We start from the raw sequence: 24,370 nt of genomic DNA on the forward strand, positions 1-24,370 counted from the left end.
ATGTTGGATAGGACTATGTGACAAACCAAATGTTTGCCGGATGCAGCCTTCCATGGATAGGGGAATCCAAAACGGAACTACAAAAGCAGACAAGAAGGCAAACCATCTAATGCATTGCCAAAAATGTATTTGAGCTAATAAAATGGATAAAAATTGAATACTCACAAAAATGCAGCTGTTTAAAGAGTGTAGGCCACAAGATGCCACACAGCAGGGGTCTTCAAACTTTCTAAATAAAGGGCAAGTTTACTGTCCTTATGTTTTATGGGGGCCAGCCTGTGGCCAGTGAGAGTAAACAATGCCCCATCATTGGTATTAGGGAGTAGAAATAGTTCCCCATGGTTGGTGTCAGTGGGAGGAATAGTGCCCCATTATTGGTGTCAGTGAAAGGAATAGTGCCTCATCTTTGGTGTCAGCGGGAGGAATATAACCACATTGTTGGTGCCAGTGGGATAAATAGTGCCCCATCATTGGTGTCAGTGGGAGGAATAGTGCCCCATTATTGGTGTCAGTGGAAGGAATAGTGTCCCATCTTTGGTGTCAGTGGAAGAAATAGCGCCCCATCATTGGTGTCAGTGGGAGGAATATAACACCATTGTTGGTGCCAGTGGGTTGAATAGTGCCCCATAGCTGGTGTCAGTGGAAGGAATATCACCCCATCGTTGGTGTCAGTGGGAGGAATAGTGCCCCATCATTGGTGTCAGTGGAAGGAATATCACCCCATCATTGGTGTCATTGGGAGGAATAGTGGCCCGTTGTCAGTGTCAGTGGTAGGAACTATGCCTCCCTGTTTGTAGTGGAATGAATAATGCCCCAAGGGCCAGATAAAAACAAGTAGAGGGCCACATCTGGCCTCCGGGCCACAGTTTGGAGACCACTGTCATACAATGAAGGATATGAATGCTCCAATTACATCCCACTATATAGCCAAACTGATGCGTTTCGGGGGCGCACCCCCTTTCTCAGAGCTAAACTGACCAGTGCATCAATAAATAAGCACTTAAATAACACACTAAAAAAAAACTCTTTATAAAATCAGGTTTATTCATATATTCTTGCCTGTGGCCATAGATGTACCCTTCAAGGAAAGTGTTGCAGAATCTTGACCGAAAAAACTAAAATGGACACTAGGAGTCACTAAAACAAACAAGACAAAAATCCTGTGAAAGTATGTGTGTTAAGAATGCTCAACCTGTGTGTATAACTTCAAAAGACTGCTTGCCCTGGGGAGATTCAGCAAACTAAACAGTAAAGGATTGCACACAGATGGCCCAAGGTAACGACCCCACAGGGCCGGCGCTACCTATAGGCAAGGTAGGCGCCGGCCTAGAGCGCAAATCAGTCAGGGGCAGCACTCAGTCCACTCCATCCAAGAAAAGAGGCTAGCGCTCTCTGACTTGCTGCAGCTCTGCATAAATCAGAATAAGAAATGTTATTACAGGAGCGGAGCCTGTACAACTGTGCAAGACTTAAAGGAAGGCTGGAGTTGAACCTTAAGGAAAGTCATTATTAATTGTAACTGTGTGGGATGTGTGTGTGGTTGACCAAGATCATATTTTATTCTGTTTCTAAAACAGTGGGCAGTGATAGTCTTTTAAAGTTTGTGAGAAGTAAAGATTACCAAGATAGAAAGTTGTCTTCAAATTTTTTTTTAGGGGTCTTACCTTCCTGTTTGATTATCTTGAGTTCAGTCCCAGGAATCTCAATTTTATCCACTCTCTTGGTGCTTTGCACTTTGTAAATGTGCGTATCAACATTCCCATCCACTTTACTTACACTAATTTCTAAAAAAAAAAAGGAGAATGGCACCTTAGTTATTAAAATTTCCTAAAATGTATTTGCAGCCAAGTAATTATTAAGCCTGATATAGGGAAAATCTCCTAGTGCCTAATTACATCGAATTCTATCATTTTGCCACACAAATGGGATGCAGGCACTAAAGCCTTGTACACACGCAACGAATTTCCGCCGACCGGTCGTTCGTCTTTTGTCCAGAGTGATGTCTGTTGGTCGGAATGTGTTCTAGACTGCACACAAATTTTGTCGTCCGACAGAATTCTACTTCAGAAGTGATGTCATGTGTTGGATTCCTTTCTTTGTGTTCTTTCATCTCTGAGCATGCCCAGACTTGCTCATAAGATTTTTCCCCATCGAAATCTGTACTGACTGCACGAAAATCGGACGTGTTTTGACGGTGGACAAAAATTATATAGCCTGCACACCAGATTTTTTTCCGCCGAAAAGTCGGAGTCGGTTGTCGAGAGCACCATACTAACAAGCCGAAAATCGGCAGATCGGTCGTCGGACAAAAATTCCCGGCCGAATTTTGACTCGTGTGTACGAGGCTTAAGGGGGTCTATATAGAAATCAGTGCATGTGATATTCATCAAACATTCTCTGATGGAGAATTAATCTTTGTAATTTAAAACTCATGATCCTGAAAGATTCACCTGCAGAGAAAGTCTGCTGAATGCCAAATATAAATAATAGAATTTACTTTTTTTTTTTTTTTTTTTTTAACTTTGCTTCAATAAAAAAAAAAAAAAAACAATTATTCTTTATGAAAGACAGAAAATTATTTAGGCATTCATGACAAATTTGTAATTTGAAAGCAACCACAAATGTACCTTGTAAGAAACATCGCTTACTGACAGTTTTTTTTTTTTTTCTAATAAGAAATTTTCAAGCTTTTTAGTTGCCACAAAGAGAATAAGGATACAACTACATTTCACTCCAGAATGTTTAGATAGATGCTGCATCAACTGTACTGAGTCTCAGATCTGCTTTTCTCTTGTTTATAGCAAATGACAATTTCACACTAGATTTATAAAAAAAATAAATTTATAAAAAAATAACAATTAATGTAGTTTGGAATAAATGATTCTGTAATATTAGGCTATAGCTGTGCAGTAACCCAGTAATTCTGGAAGCACAGTTAGCCATGGGGCATAAAGCAATAGCTTGCTTGGCTCTGCAGAAATTTTTTTGGGGGATATCTGATAGAATGAGCATTTTTCTAAAAAGGCTCCACTGGACTATATACTGCTTCAATGTAAGGCTTTTTGATTTTTTTAGTGGTTCCTGGCCATAGCCTTATGGGTTATACTTTCTTAAAGGTACCAAATAAAGCATTATCATTTTTTAAGGATAAGCGATATAAGGCATTGTCATGTTTTCAGTATCCATCTAATAGACTTACCGTATATACTCAAGTATAAGCTGACCTAAATATAAGCTGAGGCACCTAATTTTACCACAAAAAACTGGGAAAACGTATTGACTCGAGTATAAGCCTAGGGTGGGAAATGCAGCAGCTACCGGACCCAACTGGACCACCACGAGACCCAAAACAGGGGCTGCGGGCATGGTACAGGAGATGGTACAGGCATGGTACAGGAAATGGTACAGGCATGGTACAGGAGATGGTACAGGCATGGTACAGGAGATGGTACAGGCATGGTACAGGAAATGGTACAGGCATGGTACAGGAGATGGTACAGGCATGGTACAGGAGATGGTACAGGAGATGGTACAGGAGATGGTACAGGCATGCTACAGGAGATGCAGGGCTGCGGGCATAGTACAGGAGATATTATTATTATTTATTGTTATTATTTTTATTATTTATTATTTTTTACTATCACCATCATGTTATATTCGTACTCATTTGTCAAATCTGCCCATATTAATAGTGTCATCATTGTTCACATTTCCGAGCCGCCGGGCTGTTAATTACAGACGTTTGCATTTAACATATAAGTGCAGGGAGGCGGGCGGGTTCGGGTGAGCGCCGCCCTGCCCATTTCTTCTGCTGTTCCGCGTTGTCAGTGGTCTGTGGGGAATTGGATCGTGCAGCGCCCCGTGGTAGACAGCGGAAGTGACGCAAGTGGTACGCATCCACCCGCACTTCCGGTCTATTACTTCCGGGTGCGGGTTGGCGTGTGTTCCAGAGGAATGACACAGCCATTCGAATGGGGGGTGTGATGGGAACACACCTCACCATTCTGGTCCCGGTCAGCGGACATGTCACGGCCCCTTGCCCTGCATAGAGATCACAGGTACCACCATACATGTGGATGCCAATAGGGTCCCTGTATACCACACTACACTAAATGCATTGAATGTTCTAAATGTTTCTAATGTCCTATTTCTAATGTCCCATTTCTATGGACAGCGTTTCCTCCGCAGCATTGTAGGTCACGGGTCATGCACACCGATCTGCTTGCTGCTATACTGAAAATGAACAAGTGAGGTGGTTATTCTTTTGAACCTACAGATATTTAAGGCATTGATTGTGAATTCTTATTTTGCAATGTACCACTCTTTACATTTGGTTTTTATTCTCCTTTTTGTGTTTTAACAAGTGTTTCATTTGCTGTATAATTTTGGTTGCTGATCACACAGTCCGGGCTGGCCTTGAAGGGTGGGTTTTGTTTGGCCCGGGCTGGACAGGTGTCTCCGCCCCCCTCTTCCATGCTCCTTCCCTCTCCAGGTAACCCCCCTTCCCTTCCCCTGCTTTCTTGCCTTCCTTCCTATTCTATGAGTCCCACTTTTCCCTTTCCCCTCCCCCTCCCCTTTTCCCTCCTTTCACCCCCGTTGTCCCACCTTTGGGTTTGGGGCGGAGCAGGAAAGGGGTGGGGCTAGCTCTTATTTAGTCCTTGGCCTTCCGGAATGTGATTCAGCAGCACTCTTTCTGGCTCTGAGGAAGGGGGTTCGCCCCTGAAATGCGTCAGCCTAGCCACAGTAGCCCCATGCGACCATCTGCATGTCCATTCGCTATATTTGGGACCTTGGCTACCTTGGAGATTGCATATGCTATGTTGATGTGTGTTGTATCACACCAGTCTTGTGAGTACTTTGTACACTTTTTAATATTTTAATAAATGGTTTTATGGTAATGCACTAGGTCGGTGCACCCCTCTTTTTCTTTTTTGTCTTTTCTACCATAGTACAGGAGATGCAGTGCTGCAGGCATAGTACTGGAGTATCTATCTATCTATCTATCTATCTATCTATCTATCTATCTATCTATCTATCTATCTATCTATCTATCTATCTATCTATCTATCTATCTATCTATCTATCTATCTATCTATCTATCTATCTATCTATCTATCTATCTATCTATCTATCTATCTATCTATCTATCTATCTATCTATCTATCTATCTATCTATCTATCTATCTATCTATCTATCTATCTATCTATCTATCTATCTATCTATCTATCCTACATCAGAAAAGCAGAAAATGTTGTCTCAGGTGACTTCTTTCTTGGGTGGCACAAGCCTACATTTACATCTTATGTCTCTAATTGCTCCACGGGTTTGCTTTCACCTGTATACACTAGTGACTTTGGAAGCATATTGGAAAAGAATAGTGCAAATTGTGTTAGCCTACCAAGATTCCTGTGATGGATGTAGATTTCACTTTTTTCAGCAGAAAGAAGTAGAACAAGTTTGGATGCCATTTTCTCCACCGTTTGAATTATTGTCATGGGACCTTTAATAACCTGCAACAGAATCGTGTTTTGCACTTAGAGACACAATGGTGTTTAGAGACAACAGCTAGTACTAACACCTCCAATTAGCTTTCCCCAGATACATGGCTACTTCCATCCTTAAAACTTACATTCTCTTGCACGCTTACACACAGGGTCGCTGATAGGGGGGGACCACCGGTCCTCCTGTAGGGGGCCCGGGTACTAGGGATGCCACCTCATCCCGTTAATCCAGGACACATATTTATTACACAGGTTCTGAGGGTAATAAAATGCACTTAAGGCACTAAGTAAGTTTAATTATCACCTTAAATCAGCCACAGAACTTGTGTAATTATAATGTGTCCTGGTTTAAAGGGATGAGGTGGTAACCCTACCAGGTATACAGGGGGCCCGGACAATAGGAGGATCAGTGGTGCAGAAAAGGAAAAATGCCCTTTGTGTCACTCACCCAGCAACTGAAAGACGGTTTCTCCCCCCCCCCCCTGCTGGCTTTCAGTTGCTGGGTGAGAGACACAGCACCGGATTTAGAGGGTGCTGGGGTGGGTTGTGCCCACCCAGATTTTAGTTCCCCCCCCCCCCCCACCCCGGCTGTCAGGTAGGCTGTATGGGCCCCATAACTTCTAACAACAGCCCTGCTTACACACTTTCAGCTGTCCAACCTCACCTCAGATTAGTGGTCTATAAACCTTTGACTCAATAGCGCCGAACTCAGATCCCATGCTCAACAACCAATCACTGACAACTCATACCACTTGGACTGATAAGAACCAATGGCTTTCTTTTTATTTCCTAGACTTTTTGCCATTGCTCCTCACAAAATCCATAGGCACCTGCACTAGCAACATACCACCGAAAGACTGAGACACCCTCACCAGTTGCATACTGCCCAAGGTGGTACAAGCTCCTGAAGTGCCCCACCCCAGCACTGGTGGACATTTGGAATTTACACCACCCCCTATGGAAATCAATCATTATCCCTCTTTTCCTGTCAAGCATCCTTCAATCGTTGCATACCACCCAACGAGTTTCAAGCACCTAAGGTGCACCAGCCTAGGATTGCTGGCCACTTGGAATTTACTCCACCCCCCAAGTATATCAAGCATTATTCCTCTTCCCCAATCAACCTATAAACACATAATATTAAAGTGCCAATAGTGCTAATAAAGTGGTAAATATAATATAATACTCATAGAAAAGAGAAAATATATAGATATAAAAGTCCAGTGTGCAATGTGCAAAAAGCCAATAAACAAAGTCCAAAATGTAATCCTAAAGTGATCTGTGCTCCCACAGAGAAGTGACCAGAGTGTCACAGTGGACAGCCAGCCGTGCACCCCCTTGTGAATGGGTACTCACCTCAAATCCTTAAAAAGAGCGCATAGATTGTTATCCTAAAAAGATCATCAATCCATATCCTTCAGGGCTCCTCTCATTCACAGGAGTTGCAGCGTCAATCAATGCAGTATATATGCAAACAAAAAGACTTGCAATAGTGTATTAAATCCTTAAACAATCAGCTTTTATTAAATAAAGGTGGATAAATCTCACTCACATTTGTAGGTGAAACACATGCACTTGGACAATAGCATCAAGTAAATGGTGGAAATCGTGGTGGTATAGTGGGAGATATCACCCTGAGGAAGACACGTGATCCCTGTGTCGTCACGCGTAGGGGAGGGGAAAGGACAGACGGAGCGATACACTATTGTCTAGGTGAGGCTGTCAGCTATCGGCGCACGCTGTGGAAACCGGCGGCGCTGTGCAGTCTCTCCCACTATACCACCTGGGAGCACAGATCACTTTAGGATTACATTTTGGACTTTGTTTATTGGCTTTTTGCACTTTGCACACTGGACTTTTATATCTATATATTTTCTCTTTTCTATGAGTATTATATTATATTATATTTACCACTTTATTAGCACTATTGGCACTTTAATATTATGTCACATATAAATATTTTGGGTTTTTAATAATTTAAGCACAAATTAATTATTTTAATAATTTTTTATTTGTGCAACACTATATATTTATTTCAATTAAGCACACTATTATGAGAAGTGGAGTGTCTGCGGCAAATAACTGATCGATTTAGAGCCTCAAGGTCGCTCGCAGGACTTATTCCTTAAACCTATAAACGCACACATCCCCACAAACTTTGATCATAAATGAACACAGGGTAATAAAAACACAAAACATGACTAAAGAAAAAAAAGGGTGTATTATGTACCGAATCAACTTCAGACCAAAGATCTGGGTCATGGTAATCAAGAAGCTCTCCTGTGACATGTACAAAATGGTGACTCAAGACTTCTAGGTTCTCTTCACTCTTAATTACTTCCATATCAGCCACTTCTTTCAGAAGCTGGATAATACCCAGAACATCCATGGTATCCAAAGAACTTCCATCTGTTTCTAGCCCTTCCTCAATGGCTTGAAGACCCACTAGTGCTTCTGAAAAATTAAAGTGGCGGCACTCACTAGAGAAGGAGTGTTCTGAAATCTAAAACAAACAGTCAAGGCAATTAAGACATTGAATATGTTTTGACCATGTTCAAACATTTAAAGTACCGATTAGGATATGGGAGGTTCATTCAGTTACCTGTTTGCAGATACCTTTTATTCAGTGCTCAGTATATAACATCAAATTCAAATTGTCATTTTCAAGCTGTACATACTCATTCATAAGCTCCACACCTCTCTACTGTTCCACAAGATGGCAAGACTGATAGACTAATGGATTTTAGAATAACAATAAAATACATTGTAAAAATATTCACCTCAAGTATTCAGTGATGTGGAAAGCAAATTCCTGTTCACTTTAAACCTGATCTCTGGGCATATAAACATATATATATGTATATATATATACACACAGTATCTCACAAAAGTGAATACACCCCTCATATTTTTGTAAATATTTTATTATATCTTTTCATGTGACTACACTGAAGAAATTACACTTTGCTACTATTTAAAGCGGAGTTCCACCCAAAAGTGGAACTTCCGCTTTAGGCAGTTCTAACCCCCTGACATGCCACATTTGGCATGTCATTTTTTTGGGGGGGAGCGGGTACCTAGTTTTGACAGGTACCCGCTCCCACTTCCGCTCGGAGCGCCGCGGCGCCCTGAGCGGAAGTTCTCCTCTCCCCCTCCCTCCCTGCAATCTTCTGGGACATGTCCGAGATCCCAGAAGATTGCCGGCCAATCATGACGCGTAGCGCAACTCGCGCGTGCGCAGTGCGTACCCAGCTGTGAAGCCGAAAACTGTCACAGCCGGGTGCCCACACCAGTGATGCCGGTGCCGCAGACAGAGAGGGAGAAGAGCGAGGCTTCGGGCGGCCACATTGCTGGAACGTTGGACAGGTGAGTGTGTGAGGCTGGAACTCCGCTTTAAGGTAGTGAGTGTACATCTTGTATAACAGTGTAAATTTGCTGTCCCCTTAAAATAACTCAAACACACAGTCATTAATGTCTAAGCCGCTGGCAACAAAAGTGAGTACACCCCTAAGTACAAATGTTGAAATTGGGCCCAAAGTGTCAATATTTTGTGCGGCCACCATTATTTTCCAGCATTGGAGAGCTTGCACTCCTCCACCTTCCGTCGTTTGAAGATGCCCCACTGATGCTCAATAGGGTTTAGGTCTGGAGACATGCTTTTCCAGTCCATCACCTTTACCCTCAGCTCCTTTAGCAAGGCAGTGGTCACCTTGGAGGTGTGTTTTGGTCATTATCATGTTGGAATACTGCCCTGCGGCCCAGTCTCCGAAGGTTAAGGGATCATGCTCTGCTTCAGTATTTTACAGTACATGTTGGCATTCATGGTTCCCTCAATAAACTGTAGCTCCCCAGTGCCGGCAGCACCCATGCAGCCCCAGACCATGACACTCCCACCGCCATGCTTGACTGTAGGCAAGACACACTTGTCTTTGTACTCCTCACCTGCCACACGCTTAAAACCATCTGAACCAAATAAGTTTATCTTGGTCTCATTAGACCACATGACATGGTTCCAGTAATCCATGTCTTTTGTCTGCTTGTCTTCAGAAAACTATGTGTGGGCTTTCTTGTGCATCATCTTTAGAAGAGGCTTCCTTCTGGGATGACAGCCATGCAGACCAATTTGATGCAGTATGCAGGGTATGGTCTGAGCACTGACAGGCTTACCCCCCATCCCTTCAATCTCTGCAGCAATGCTGGCAGCACTCATACACCTATTTCCCAAAGACAACCAACTGGATATGTCACTGAGCATGTGCACTCAACTTCCTTGGCAGACCATGGCGAAACCTGTTCAGAAAGGAACCTGTCCTGTTAAACCACTGTATGGTCTTGGCCACCATGCTGCAGCTCAGTTTCAGGGTCTTGGCAATCTTATAGCCTAGGCCATCTTTATTCAGATCAACAATTATTTTTTTCAGATCCTCGGTGAGTTCTATGCCATAAGGTGCCATGTTGATCTTCCAGTGACCAGTATGAGAGAGTGAGAGCGATAACACCAAATTTAACACACCTGCTCCCTATTCACACCTGAGACATTGTAACACTAATGAGTCACATGTCACCGGGGAGGGAAAATGGCTAATTGGGCCCAATATGGACATATTGACTTAGGGGTGTACTCACTTTTGTTGCCAGAGGTTTAGACATTAAAGGAGGAGGAGCATAGTAAGGAGGAGTAGCATACATGGTGACCCTGGGAGTGTTCACCTCCACCCATATGATCTGAAACTTGCTTTGGAATGACCGGTCAATGACATTGAGAGAAAGTCATCCTTTTTCCATTGGATTGCATACTGCTGCTTACTGTATGTCATCTTGTAGTTCTAAGTGTTGTTTCCTAAGGCTCGATTGATCACCCTTGTCATGGTGATCCCCAGCTTCTGGTAAGAGGCACATTTATCTGGTGGAGGTGTAGGCTGCTCACCAATTGACGAGATATATGCACACACAGCAGAATGGTGGAAGTTTAAATACTTTTATACCTGAACTCTGTCACTGTATCATGATGGACATGCACATCTAACAAGTGTTTATGTATACTTTTAAGTGCTGCATTTTATATTTCATGTGTGTTGAGTTATTTTGAGGGGACAGCAAATTTACACTGTTATACAAACCGTACACTCACTACTTTACATTGTAGCAAAGTGTAATTTCTTCAGTGTTGTCACATGAAAAGATATAATAAAATATTTACAAAAATGTGAGGGGTGTATTCACTTTTGTGAGAGACTATATATATATATATACATATATACTGTATATATAAACACAACACTTTTGTTTTTGCCCCCCATTTTTCATGAGCTGAACGCAAAGATCTAAGACTTTTTCTATGTACACAAAAGGCCTATTTCTCTCAAATGTTGTTCACAAATCTATCTACATCTGTGTTAGTGAGCACTTCTACTTTGCCCAGATAATCCATCCACTTCACAGGTGTGGCATATCAAGATGCTGATTAGACAGCATGATTATTGCACAGGTGTGCCTTAGGCTGGCCACTCTAAAATGTGCAGTTTTATCACACAGCACAATGCCACAGATGTTGCGGGAGTTTTGAGGGAGCGTGCAATTGGCATGCTGACTGCAGGAAATGTCCACCAGAGCTGTTCCCCTCGAATTGAATGTTCATTTCTCTACCATATGCTGTCTCCAAAGGTGTTTCAGAGAATTTGGCAGTACATCCAACCGGTCCCACAACCGCAGACCACGTGTAACCACACCAGCCCAGGACCTCCACATCCAGCATCTTCACCTCCAAGATCTTCTGAGACCAGCCACCCGGACAGCTGCTGCAACAATTGGTTTGCGAAACCAAAGAATTTCTGCACAAACTCTCAGTAACCATCTCAGGGAAGCTCATCTGCATGCTTGTTGTCCTCATTGGGTCTCGACCTGACTGCAGTTCGTCGTCGTAACCGACTTGAGTGGGCAAATGCTCACATTCTATGGCATCGGGCATTTTGGAGAGGTGTTCTCTTCACGGATGAATCCCGGTTTTCTTAGATCTTTGAATTCAGCTCATGAAAAATGGGGGCAAAAACAAGTGTTGCATTTATAATTTTGTTCAGTGTATATATATATATATATATATATATATATATATATATATATATATATATATATATATATACACAATATCTTAATAGTCACAAGAGATATAATCCTGTTGTGTTCACCAAATGAAAACCCAGTTATGTCTTAAAAATAGAAATATAATTACTGCTCTGCACATTCCCTGTTCAGAAACCAGACAGTGGGAGGGATCCAAAAGGAGGGGACAAATCCAAGACCAGTCACCATTTCTTTCTCCCCCCCCCCCCTCTAACTTTTTTTTACCGCCTTTAAATCAGAGGGCATTTGGTCTGAGTTTTTCTTCCAAATAATTTTTCTTGCTTTTTTTTTTGCTTAGTTGTGGAATATGTTCTTTTTACTATCTCTTAGCAGCTGCGGCACACCTGATACTGGATTATTACTCCTCTGTGTTTTTGTATTACATAGCCCTGGCTCACCTGTGCTTTGAATGTGCATTGTTTTAATATACTGTACATCAATGATATATTTGCTCATATCAGCATTTTTGCTTCTTTTATTCTAAAATGTTATGACTCTTACACTTAACTCTAAAAATTCAAGAAAATCAATTAAAATGTGTTGAGCAGAATTTAAATTTTTTTTTTTATTATGGCATGTCCCGAGGGGAGTGCCCAGTTCCAATGCCATTTGTTTTACCCTCTCTTGCCTCTTAACCTTGAAATTGACCAGGATTGATTTTAAAGATTCAGCTCTTATTGACTTCAATAAGGTTTGAATTAATGTTCAGAACAGCACAGTTTGTGGAACCTTCCTCCAATCAAACATTTGACTCATTCCTACTAACTTAGTCTTACATTATAAGATAACTGGTGTTTCCTGTGAAATTGTTAGGAGAAAATTGAACTGAAGAAAAAAGACAGCAAGAATGCTGCTATCAGTCATGCACATTACCAACTGTTCAGTGTCTGCTACCCTTCTCTGCTGATCCCTTCATTAACTTCCGCTCATCCAATGAAAAAAATTCTAAATACTGACAGAAACCTACAAAATCATTCACAACTCTGCCCCAGGCTACATCCCTAACCTTGTCTCAAAATACTAACCAAACCGTTCTCCTCCCTACTCCCAAGACCTCTCTCTAGCTCCCTCATCACCTCTTCCCATGCTTGCATTCAGGGCTCCCCCAGAGCCACTTCCATCTTCTAGAACTCCTTACCCCAATCTGTTCAACTATCCCCTACTCTGTCCACCTTTAGAGGATCCCGAAAACATATTTCTTTAGAAAATCCTATCCTGCCTCCCCCATAACAATTAAACATGTATTTTCTATATCAGCTCATCCCCCACAGGTATTCATTTTGACCCTCTCTTTAGATTGCAAACTCGAATGAGCAGGGCCCTCTGATTCCTCTTGTATTGAATAGTATTGTAATTGTACTTTTTGAGCAACTATGTGGCAAATGATGTTTAATTCTGATAAATGTAAAGTTATGCACTTGCGGGCTAGGAATATGCATGCATCATACATACTAGGGGGAGTAGAACTGGGGTAATCCATAGCAGAGAAGGAACTGGGTGTTCTGGTAAATCATAAGCTTAATAATAGCATGCAATGCCAAGCTGCGGTTTCCAAAGCAAGCAAAGTCCCTTCTTGTAATAACAGAGGCATGAACTCCAGAGAAAGATATAATTTTGCCCCTGTACAAATCATCAGTAAGACCTCATCTGGAATATGCAGTTCAGTTTTGGGCACCAGTTCTCAAAAAGGATATCAGGGAACTGGAGAAAGTGCAGAGAAGGGCAACCAAACTGATAAGAGGCATGGAGGAGCTCAGCTATGGGAAAAGATTAGAGGAACTGAATTTATTCTCTTGAGAAGAGGAGATTAAGGGGGGATATGATCAACATGTATAAATACATAAGGGGTCCATATAGTGAACTTATGTTGATATGTGTTAGGTGTTGAATTATTCAATTTAAGGTCAACACAAGGACAAGGGGGCACTTTTTACGTCTAGAGGAAAAGAAATTTAATCCCCAAATACAAAAAGGTTTCTTCACAGTAAGAGCTGGGAAATGTGGAATAGACTCCGTAAAGAGGTGGTTCTGGCCAGCTCACTAGATCTTTAAAAAAAAAAGCCTGGATTCTTTCCTAGGTGTAAATATTTTGTTGCACATCCCCCTTGAGGGCTGCTGGTTGATGGGTGTTCCTCAGGACTCCTATATTACCCTGTGAACCCTCCAGCCCACCTGACACTCTAGGTTCTAACAGTGTGTATATACCTTTAGGAACACACTGACACCATATAAATGAGTTTTGACCTTTTACTTAGTGAATAACTGATATAGTTATGTCAGTCAACCGAATCCCGTCAATACCAGCAGGGTTCAACAAGACGGACGCAAAATAACCAGAATAATGAATTGCAATATCAAAAGGACAATGTTAGAAAAACTCTCTATGATAATAATGCAATATTGAGATTAAAGGAGAACTCCGAACTATTTTTGTACTGTTAATATCCTAACCAGCAACACTGCAATTAAATGGAACGTGTCCCCTTCAAGTAGTAGTAGATATCAATACCCCTCCCTTAGCAAGGCCTTGCTATATCTTCACTGGCAGTTGGAGCTCTTAAACACTTTCCAAGGTGATTTTAAAATAGTAGGAGAACCAAATGTTAATTTGTAATCCCATGGTAAGTAATATATATTGCAGTGTCTGCAGTCAGTGTGTAGATGAAAAGGTTATGCTTGCGATCAGAACCTGACACAGGCACCCTCTCTCCTTGATGTCCGTCTGTGAGGGCCCTATAAGATAGGCGATGTGCTCTCCCATGCTTCGGTGTCTGGGAACGAGCGATGCTCTCCTCAGGCTGTCTGGCTTCACTCGCTTCCTCTTTAGCTATACTATGACAGCGTTCACAGTACAGCGATCAGCATCTGCTCTGATGAGGATGAATTCCGCAAACAGGTCAGGCCTCGTGCATTAGGCCGCAGCTGCAGGCAGTCCTTCACACACGACAGGCTGAGTCCCGTAAGCAAGAGGGCCTCAAACTGTGGAGCAGATAGATTTATAGTCTCTCCCATGGTCCTTTGCTTCCCCGTTGCTCCCTGGGAGAACAGTTCCTTCAGCAATCCAGAAAACAGTCTGCTATCAATTCAGAACTACATCCCCCACACTCCAGTTCTACTTCCTATGAGAGATCGATCTACCCTGAAAGCAGACTTAAAGGGGCACACAGACGACTCCAACAATACCGATAAGTAAATATATATATATATATATATATACAAACCCAATTCCAAAAAAGTTGGGACACTGTACAAATTGTGAGTAAAAAAGGAATGGACTAATTTACAAATCTCATAAAATTATATTTTATTCACAATATAATATAGATAACATATCAAATGGTGAAAGTGAGACATTTTGAAATGTCATGCCAAATATTGGCTTATTTTGGATTTCATGAGAGCTAAACATTCCAAAAAAGTTGGGACGGGTAGCAATAAGAGGCCGGAAAAGTTAAATGTACATATAAGGAACAGCTGAAGGACCAATTTGCAACTTATTAGGTCAATTGGCAACATGATTGGGTATAAAAAGTGTCTCTCAGAAGTCAAGATGGACATAGGATTACCAATTTCGCCAATGCTGCGGCGAAAAATAGTGGAGCAATATCAGACAGAAGTTTCTCCGAGAAAAATTTCAAATATTTTGAAGCTATCATCGTCTACAGTGCATAATATCATCCAAAGATTCAGAGAATCTGGAACAATCTCTGTGCGTAAGGGTCAAGGCCGGAAAACCATACTGGATGCCCGTGATCTTCGGCCCTTAGACAGCACTGCATCTCATACAGGAATGCTACTGTAATGAAAATCACAACATGGGCTCAGGAATACTTCCAGAAAACATTGTCAGTGAACACAATCCACCGTGCCATACGCCGTTGCCGGCTAAAACTCTATAGGCCAAAAAAGAAGCCATATCAAAACATGATCCAGAAGCTCAGACATTTTCTCTGGGCCAAGGCTCATTTAAAATGGACTGTGGCAAAGTGGAAAACTGTAATGTGGTCTGCATGCATCTCTGATTGTATGGGGTTGCATGAGTGCGTGTGGCATGGGCAGCTTACACATCTGGAAATGCACCATCAATGCTGAAAGGTATATCAATTTCTAGAACAACATATGCTTCCATCCAGACGTCGTCTCTTTCAGGGAACACTTTGCATTTTCCAACATGACAATGCCAGACCACATACTGCATCAATTACAACATCTTGGCTGCATAGAAGAAGGATCCGGGCTCTGAAATGGCCAGCCTGCAGTCCAGATCTTTCACCCATAGAAAACATTTGGCACATCATAAAGAGGAAGATGCAACAAAGAAGACCTAAGACGGTGGTTGAGCAACTAGAAGCCTGTATTAGACAAGAATGGGACAACATTCCTATTCCTAAACTTAGGCAACTTGTCTCCTCAGTCCCCAGACATTTGCAGACTGTTATAAAAAGAAGAGGGGATGCCACACAGTGGTAAACATGGCCTTGTCCCGACTTTTTTGAGATGTGTTGATGCCATGAAATTTAAAATCAACTTATTTTTCCCTTAAAATTATACATTTTCTCAGTTTAAACATTTGATATGTCATCTATGTTGTATTCTGAATAAAATATTGAAATGTGAAACTTCCACATCATTGCATTCTGTTTTTATTCACAATTTGTTCAGTGTCCCATCTTTTTGGAATCGGTTTTTTATATCCTAGTAGTCCGATCCCGGCTACATAATATTACTGGGTACTAATTTTTTTTAGGTAGTTGATCCAGGGAATATCCGATTGCCTCTCGGGAGATCAGGAAGGAATTTTCCCCTGCTGTAGCAAATTGGATCATGTTCTGCTGTGGTTTTTGCCTTCTTCTGCAATAACTGTGGGTATAGGATTGTGTATATGGGATTGTATGTTTGGGTTTTCTTTACTGTTTTTTTTTTTTTTTTTTTGGTTGAGCCAGATGGACTTATGTCTTTTTTCAACCTGGCTAACTATGTAAGGCAAATAAGTATTGTCAAGTTGCTTCAACATGTGATGTCAATCAGTGCCATTTTAAGAGCATTATAGGCCCCCTGGCAATGCAGTGCACTGGGGCCCTGCCTACACAATCACCCATGAGAATAAAAATGCAAATTATCGATAAGGAGATATTTATTGGTACAGCAGTGCCAGGCTAATGACAGCTTCCAAGTTCAGTTGCTGGGTCCGGTGAACACACACACACGGACAGAAGTCAGACTCGACTTTCCTGTGTGTACCTGTTCCGTGGAGGTGGACAGGCATTCCTGCAGTTGTGGGCTCCCCCTCCACGGCCCAAGTGGCCTGACAGCAGTGCAGGGCCGACAGGCGCTTGCCACCTGCTAAGTTCTGCGACGGGATGCACACAGGAATCAGGGCTAATGCTTGGCTGGGGCTGAGTCGCTAGGCAAGTGTGGCCCCCAGGCAACTGCCCAGCGTGCCCATTCAGTAAGATGGCCCTGATGTGAATTCCTTCCTGTTACCTAAAGGTAATTCAGTAACAGCAGGACATGTATTTGTTATACCTGTAAGCAGCCATTTATCTTTGGTGTTTTTTTAGAACTGTATCTAACCCCTTTATTTACCTATCTACTGAATGTGGTAGAGCCAGCTTCTATAGAAGACTATTCCACATGATCATAGCTCTTAATGAAGAAGCCTTTTCCATATGCTAAGGTTGTACCTCTTTAATTACGGTACATTTGCAAGGAGTGCCCTTTTGTGTTATACGCTGAATTGAAAAAGCATAACTTGCCATTAAATGTTTAACTAGGCCATCTATATATTTATATAAAGTAATCCTATCACACATTAAAGAGTCAGCCATTGAGTTTTTATGAGTTGCCGGGTCTGTGCAGTTGCCATGGTTTCCATGATTTTCACTTTCTGGATTTTTACTTATTTCATATTATACAACCAGGGGGGGATATGCAACAGAGCTATGCAAGGACCATCTTGTGGCTTAAAGTTATAAGGAGCCAGCAGGTGACTTAGCTCAACAGATTCCACAAATAACTAAAAAATAATTTTTTGTTGGCTTATCCATTAATTTCCCCTTCTCAAGGATAAATATATTCAGTTCAATTAATCTTTTTTTGCTGAGGTCATCCACGTTCCTTATTTACAATATTGGAATAGACTAACAATGTATTTTGTTGTGCTGGAACATATTTTTCAGGTTTTCTTTTCTTTTTCTTTAACAATGCTTTGGAGTGTGCAAAGGGACAGATAAAATAGTTTTTTGAATACTGAAAAACCATTAGCATGAAACAAACATGGTGATGGGCTCTTTGACTTTTTTTGTCTCTGATATATGGTATGTTTGAATAGGTTTATGAATATTTTAATTTTTAAAGGATAGGTGTGGTAAGATAAACACCTAATATATAATAGTGCAGAGATAAACATACTTGCCAACTGTCCCATTTTTGCCGAGACCCGGCAAATAGGAGCCTGTCCCAGGTAATTTTTATTGTCCCGGCAAGCGCCCGTTAATCGGGCTGCCCGTAAATGCCCGTTATGGGCAGCCGGTTCCCCTTAAAAAATGGTTGCGGGCCGACATTGTAACTGCGCACGCGCCATTCTCGGGAAAGCTTGTACAGGTTTGGCCGGGAGGGTCCATGCGCAGTTACGTAATGGCGCCGCCTGGCGCCATTAAAACCTAATTATACCAGATTTAATAATTAGGGTTTATTGTACTTATCTACACCTTGCACTTTATTTATATTTACATATTACATTTTTTGTATGGTCCCCCTGAGCAAATTTGACACTTTAGAATTGCAGGGAATTGTGATGAGAATTTTAAACTTTAGACAGAAGTAGTGCAGCTGAATGGGAGAATTATTCCAACTCTCCTACTTTGGCCTTAAGTTTGAAATTCCCTTTTCAATTTCCTGTAATTCTCTCTTTATTGAGTAGACCCTATATTTTGATGATAAGTGGGCGGAGATTAATTATGTGGAGTGGCGGAGCTTCAGGGAAGTGGGTGTGGTAAGTAATTGATAGCTGTGCTGCAAAGTGTCCCTGGAAATTTTTTTCAAATGTTGGCAAAGAATAACAATAAACAGACTTCAGTTGCAGGCAGTGGCATTTTACTATTCCCGTGGACTATAGGTGTTCATGTTTATAATATGTGTAGGCCACAGGGAAGGAATAGGCTGGGTGGCATGGGACATTTTCCTCCACGCCACTACAAAGAATATATGTTGTCCTGGTGGCCCTGCCTGGAGGTATTTATTCAGACGTCAGATTTGAATCTATAGTCGGGGATAGAATGATGTCAGCGGGCATTTTGAGATTGATTTACTAAAGGCAAACAGACTATTCACTTTGCAAGGGTAGTTGCACTTTGCAAGGGAATTCACCCCAGAGCCTACAAAGGCTAAAGGAAAGAAGATTGCTTGATTCCCCCATCAGCAGACAGTAATGGACTGGCCTATCAGTATAATGGGAAATATCCCGGTAGGCTGGCAAGTCCCCCTGCCCTGGGGCTGGCTGGAAGTCAATGGCACCTGTAAAAAAAATGACTGAGGCCGGCCCGCACATGCTCGGCTATTCTCGGGCAGACGGCGCATGCAGGGAGACGTGATGGCGCCAGGCGGCGCCATTTTTAAATGTAAGACGCCTCAGCAATGGGTAACTGAGACCCCTTGCAGCCCCTGTACCATGCCCAAAGCACTGCATCTCCTGCACTATGCCCGCAGCACTACATCTCATGTACCATGCCCGCAGCCCTGCATCTCCTGTACCATGCCCAAAGTACTGCCTCTCCTGTACCATGCCTGCAACACCTGCATCTCCTGCACCATATCCATAACCCCTGCATCATGCCCGCAGCCTCTACATCTCCTGCACCATGCCTGCAGATGCTGCATCTCCTGCACTATACCCGCAACCTCTGCATTTCCTGCACCATGCCCGCAGCCCCTGCATCTCTTGCACCATGCCTGCAGCCCCTGCATTTCCTGCACCATGCCCACAGCCCCTGCATCTCCTGCACATTACTTGCAGCCCCTGCATCATGCCCGCAGCCTCTGCATCTACTGCACCATGCCCACAGCACTGCCTCTCCTACACCATGCACGCAACCCCTGAATCTCCTGCACCATGCCCGCAGCCCCTGCATCTCCTGCACCATGCCTGCAGCCCCTGCATTTCCTGCACCATGCCCACAGCCCCTGCATCTCCTGCACATTACCTGCAGCCCCTGCATCATGCCCGCAGCCTCTGCATCTCCTGTACTATGCCCAAAGCACTGCCTCTCCTGTACCATGCCTGCAACCCCTGCATCTCCTGCACCATATCCGTAACCCCTGCATCATTCCCGCAGCCCTTGCATCTCCTGCACCATGCCCACAGCACTGCCTCTCCTGCACCATGCCCGCAACCCCTGAATCTCCTGCACCATGCCCGCAGCCCCTGCATCTCTTGCACCATGCCTGCAGCCCCTGCATTTACTGCACCATGCCAACATCCCCTGCATCTCTTGCACCATGCCTGCAGCCCTTTGCATTTCCTGCACCATGCCCACAGCCCCTGCATCTCCTGCACATAACCTGCAGCCCCTGCATCATGCCCGCAGCCTCTGCATCTCCTGCACCATGCCCACAGCACTGCCTCTCCTGCACCATGCCCGCAACCCCTGAATCTCCTGCACCATGCCCGCAGCCCCTGCATCTCCTGCACCATACCTGCAACCCCTGCATTTCCTGCACCATGGCCACAGCCCCTGCATCTCTTGCACCATGCCTGCAGCCTCTGCATTTCCTGATCCATGCCTGCAGCCCCTGCATCTCCTGCACCATACCTCCAGCTCCTGCATCATGCCCACAGCCTCTGCATTTCCTGCACCATGCCCACAGCCCCTGCATTCCCTGCACCATGTCCACAGCCCCTGCATCTCCTGCACCATACCTGCAGACCCTGCATCTCCTGCACCATACCTGCAGACCCTGCATCATGCCCGCAGCCTCTGCATCTTCTGCACCATGCTCGAAGCCCCCACATCTCTTGCACCATACCCGCAGCCCCTGCATCTCATGTACCATGTCTGCAGCCCCTGCATCTCCTGTACCATACCCGCAGCCCCTGCATCTCCTGTACCATGCCTGCAGCCCCTGCATCTTCTGTACCATGCCTGCAGCCCCTGCATCTCCTGCACCATACCTCCAGCCCCTGCATCATGCCCACAGCCTCTGCATTTCCTGCACCATGCCCACAGCCCCTGCATTCCCTGCACCATGTCCGCAGCCCCTGCATCTTCTGCACCATGTCCACAGCCCCTGCACCATACCTGCAGACCCTGCATCTCCTGCACCATACCTGCAGACCCTGCATCATGCCCGCAGCCTCTGCATCTTCTGCACCATGCTCGAAGCCCCCACATCTCTTAAACCATACCCGCAGCCCCTGCATCTCCTGTACCATGTCTGCAGCCCCTGCATCTCCTGTACCATACCCGCAGCCCCTGCATCTCCTGTACCATGCCCGCAGCCCCTGCATCTTCTGTACCATGCCTGCAGCCCTTGCATCTCCTGCACCATACCTCCAGCCCCTGCATCATGCCCACAGCCTCTGCATTTCCTGCACCATGCCCACAGCCCCTGCATTCCCTGCACCATGTCCGCAGCCCCTGCATCTTCTGCACCATGTCCACAGCCCCTGCATCTCCTGCACCATACCGGCAGACCCTGCATCTCCTGCACCATACCTGCAGCCCCTGCATCATGCCCGCAGCCTCTGCATCTTCTGCACCATGCTCGAAGCCCCCACATCTCTTACACCATACCCTCAGCCCCTGCATCTCCTGTACCATGTCAGCAGCCCCTGCATCTCCTGTACCATACCCGCAGCCCCTGCATCTCCTGTACCATGCCCGCAGCCCCTGCATCTTCTGTACCATGCCCGCAGCTTCTGACATCTCCTGTACCATGCCCATGCAGCCTAAGACCTCCTGTACCACGTCTGCACTTTTACCACTTTGAACCAGAATTTTCTCCTATATATAAAGCCCTGTGTGCTTTCATATCTGTCTTATCTATATATAATACACTCTTCAAATGTGCTTTAAAATGCATAGTTTTCCCTTTTGTGAACAAGAAAATAATGACGTTATGCTGTTGGGTTGGTATAATTATGCTATGGAGATGGTATGAAATTATTTCCAGGGCTGAATTTTATTCGAAGTTAGTGATGATGGTCGGAATCCCTCCCCCAGTGCTATTGTGTTTTACCAGTGGGGAAAGATGGGAGCCTTCCCTGCTGGCAACACACTATAATTAGTGTTGCTGGCTATAACCGGCAGCTCTTTAATTGATCAATACAACCAGGGTGCCTAGACATGGGTCGAATTTTTTTCCAGACCCTGCTTAACCGCCCAAATTCCGATCCACGTATGGCTGGCTTTAGTGCATGAGGTGAAGCTCTGGTGACTTTCATCATCCAATCATGTGTAGGCGTGAAAAATACACGTGAGGTACTGATATTGTTGGAGATAACGGAAAATAATAACAATATTCAGGTTTTAATTTCCTGTTATTCATTTTTTTTTTTTATCTATCAGGCATTTGTTAAGGGACTATTGGTCTACCCCAACTCATACCCTAAATAATTTAACACTATAAATTTGGGTGTACTACCTATTGTATGTATATATATATATATATATATTTATATTCATATTATTTTATGTATTTATACTACTATTTTTACTACTATATTTTATGTAACAGTTTGATTAATTATATCTATACTATTGATGTACAATGAGTTATTTATGTCATATTCCACTTTTCTGCACTCCAGCCCTAAAGAAGGGGGAAGGCATTTCACTAAGCTTTGGGAAAAAAATTCCAAAATGCAACTTCCTTTGCAGAATCATACAATCTATTTGCCTTTGGTAAATCAACCCCAATATCCTCTATTAGCTGCCTCTATTTGCTCTGTTAAATATACCCTTGAAAAAGTTTTGCAAAAAAAAAAAAAATTACCTATTGATCTTGCAAGAAATTCACTGAGCTCCTAACCTCTTGTGCACTTTTGTGCACCGCTGTTGCAGTGAAAACTCAAGCAGTGATATCAGCTCTGCCCAGTTTTCATCTGTGCAGAACATCTCCCCACCAGTGATGAGCCAAGCTACCTGGGTTCATTTCAGGGTAGGTTCAACAAACATTATTAAGTTCGGGTGCCAAATCCAATCTCCATTAAAGTCTAAAGTAGCTGAATGTTAAAAACAAGTAATGGCCATTTTCTAGGCTAATATGGTAGGGATTGTCAAACAAATGGCACAGGGGGCAAGGGGTGGCTTGGCACTGCCTTGGGGAAATTTACCGAAGAAAAGATTTTATTTTTGAAATTCCATTTGTTGGGGAGCATCAATTTTAGTCATTCTTAAAGTGAAACATCAAAAAATGCTAAATTGTAAAACATAACATGCCTGGGGGATGCCCTGACCCTGGCTGTGAAGTGGCTTATCTGTACGCTGTATACAACCTACTGCAGGAAGGCAGACAATTAACAAAGAAAAAAGTGTGCATAAATTGCTGGCAAAATGAAAAGTTTCCAGCTGCTTCTTTTGTTGTTAAGCAAAGCGACCAGGGATTTCTTTCATCTACACCAGAATCTAACCAGGTCTAGTATGAATTTTTAAGGGGACGCAAAAAAAAAAGTATGCAATTCCCCCAAATTTTATTCTAGTTTTTCAGGGGAACCCCATGTACTAATATAAAAAAGGGGTTCCCGCTCCAAAAATCCACCAGACCCTTATATGTGGCTACAGCAGCCTGACAGGCCAGGGGGGGGGGGGGGGGTGAAAAGCCCCCCCCCCATTCCTGAAACATACATGCCCTCAACCAGGATGGTAAAATAAAATAAAAGTAAAAGCAGTACAGTGCTCAAACCCGTAAGTGTGTCCTGCCAAAACACCTTTTGCCTGTTTGCTAAGGACATAGTAGATGGACAACAAATCTAGTGTTTGAGGACATCAGCTATGAGGAAGGACTACAAGCACTGAACTTATTCTCTCTGGAGAAGAGATGATTGAGGGGGGATATGATATCAATGTACAAATACTGTACTGGCGACCCTAGCATAAGGAACAAACGTTTTATAGAAAGGGAATATAATAAGACACATGGCCACTCACTAAAACTAGAGGAAAAAAACGGTTTAACCTTAAAATACGTAGGGGGTTCTTCACTGTCAGAGCAGTAAGGATGTGGAATTCTCTTCCGCAAACCGTCGTATCAGCAGGGAGCATCGATACTTTCAAAAAACTATTAGATGGGCACCTTAAAGACCACAACATACAGGGGTATACAATGTACGGTTAACAGCAAACACACACACACATCATAGGTTGAACTGGATGGACTGATGTCTTTTTTCAACCTCACAAACTATGTAACTATGTAAGTGTTACATGTAAGGAAGGAAACACTTCCTGGTGCTGGTGGAGTAAATTTTGGTGACCTTCCTCCACCTCACATCTTCTACCTTGTACATTACACGCTATAGCGTGAAACGCGTTGGGTTTAGGGCTGACATCATGCTGCTGCATAGTTCTTGCATGAGCGGCCATCTTTGTAAGTTTTTCTTATTTTCTTTTATACTGATGTTTGCTGAACCCTTTTAATAAAAAGAAAGACTACAGTATGTGAGTACTTCTAGCTCCTGTGGTGAGTACTTCTTCCATATATCTCCACTGTACTCCTGTTGGCCCTGGAAGCAATAGGTTTACCTGTGGCA

General features: G+C 43.3%; 1 protein-coding gene across 1 annotated transcript in view; it reads right to left on the reverse strand.

The window, feature by feature from the left end:
• ADGRD2 (adhesion G protein-coupled receptor D2) overlaps positions 1-24,370 on the reverse strand; it is a 720,317-nt gene that overhangs the window by 505,612 nt on the left and 190,335 nt on the right. Inside the window, exons 8-10 of the mRNA XM_082264234.1 lie at positions 7,733-8,005; positions 5,400-5,511; positions 1,665-1,784 (exon numbers count right to left, since the gene is read on the reverse strand). Coding sequence (XP_082120360.1) covers positions 1,665-1,784; positions 5,400-5,511; positions 7,733-8,005 — 505 coding nt within the window. The remainder of the gene's footprint in view (positions 1-1,664; positions 1,785-5,399; positions 5,512-7,732; positions 8,006-24,370) is intronic.

The sequence above is a fragment of the Pelophylax lessonae genome, assembly GCF_965119305.1.
Source record: "Pelophylax lessonae genome assembly, chromosome: 7".
NCBI classification, from domain to species: domain Eukaryota; kingdom Metazoa; phylum Chordata; class Amphibia; order Anura; family Ranidae; genus Pelophylax; species Pelophylax lessonae.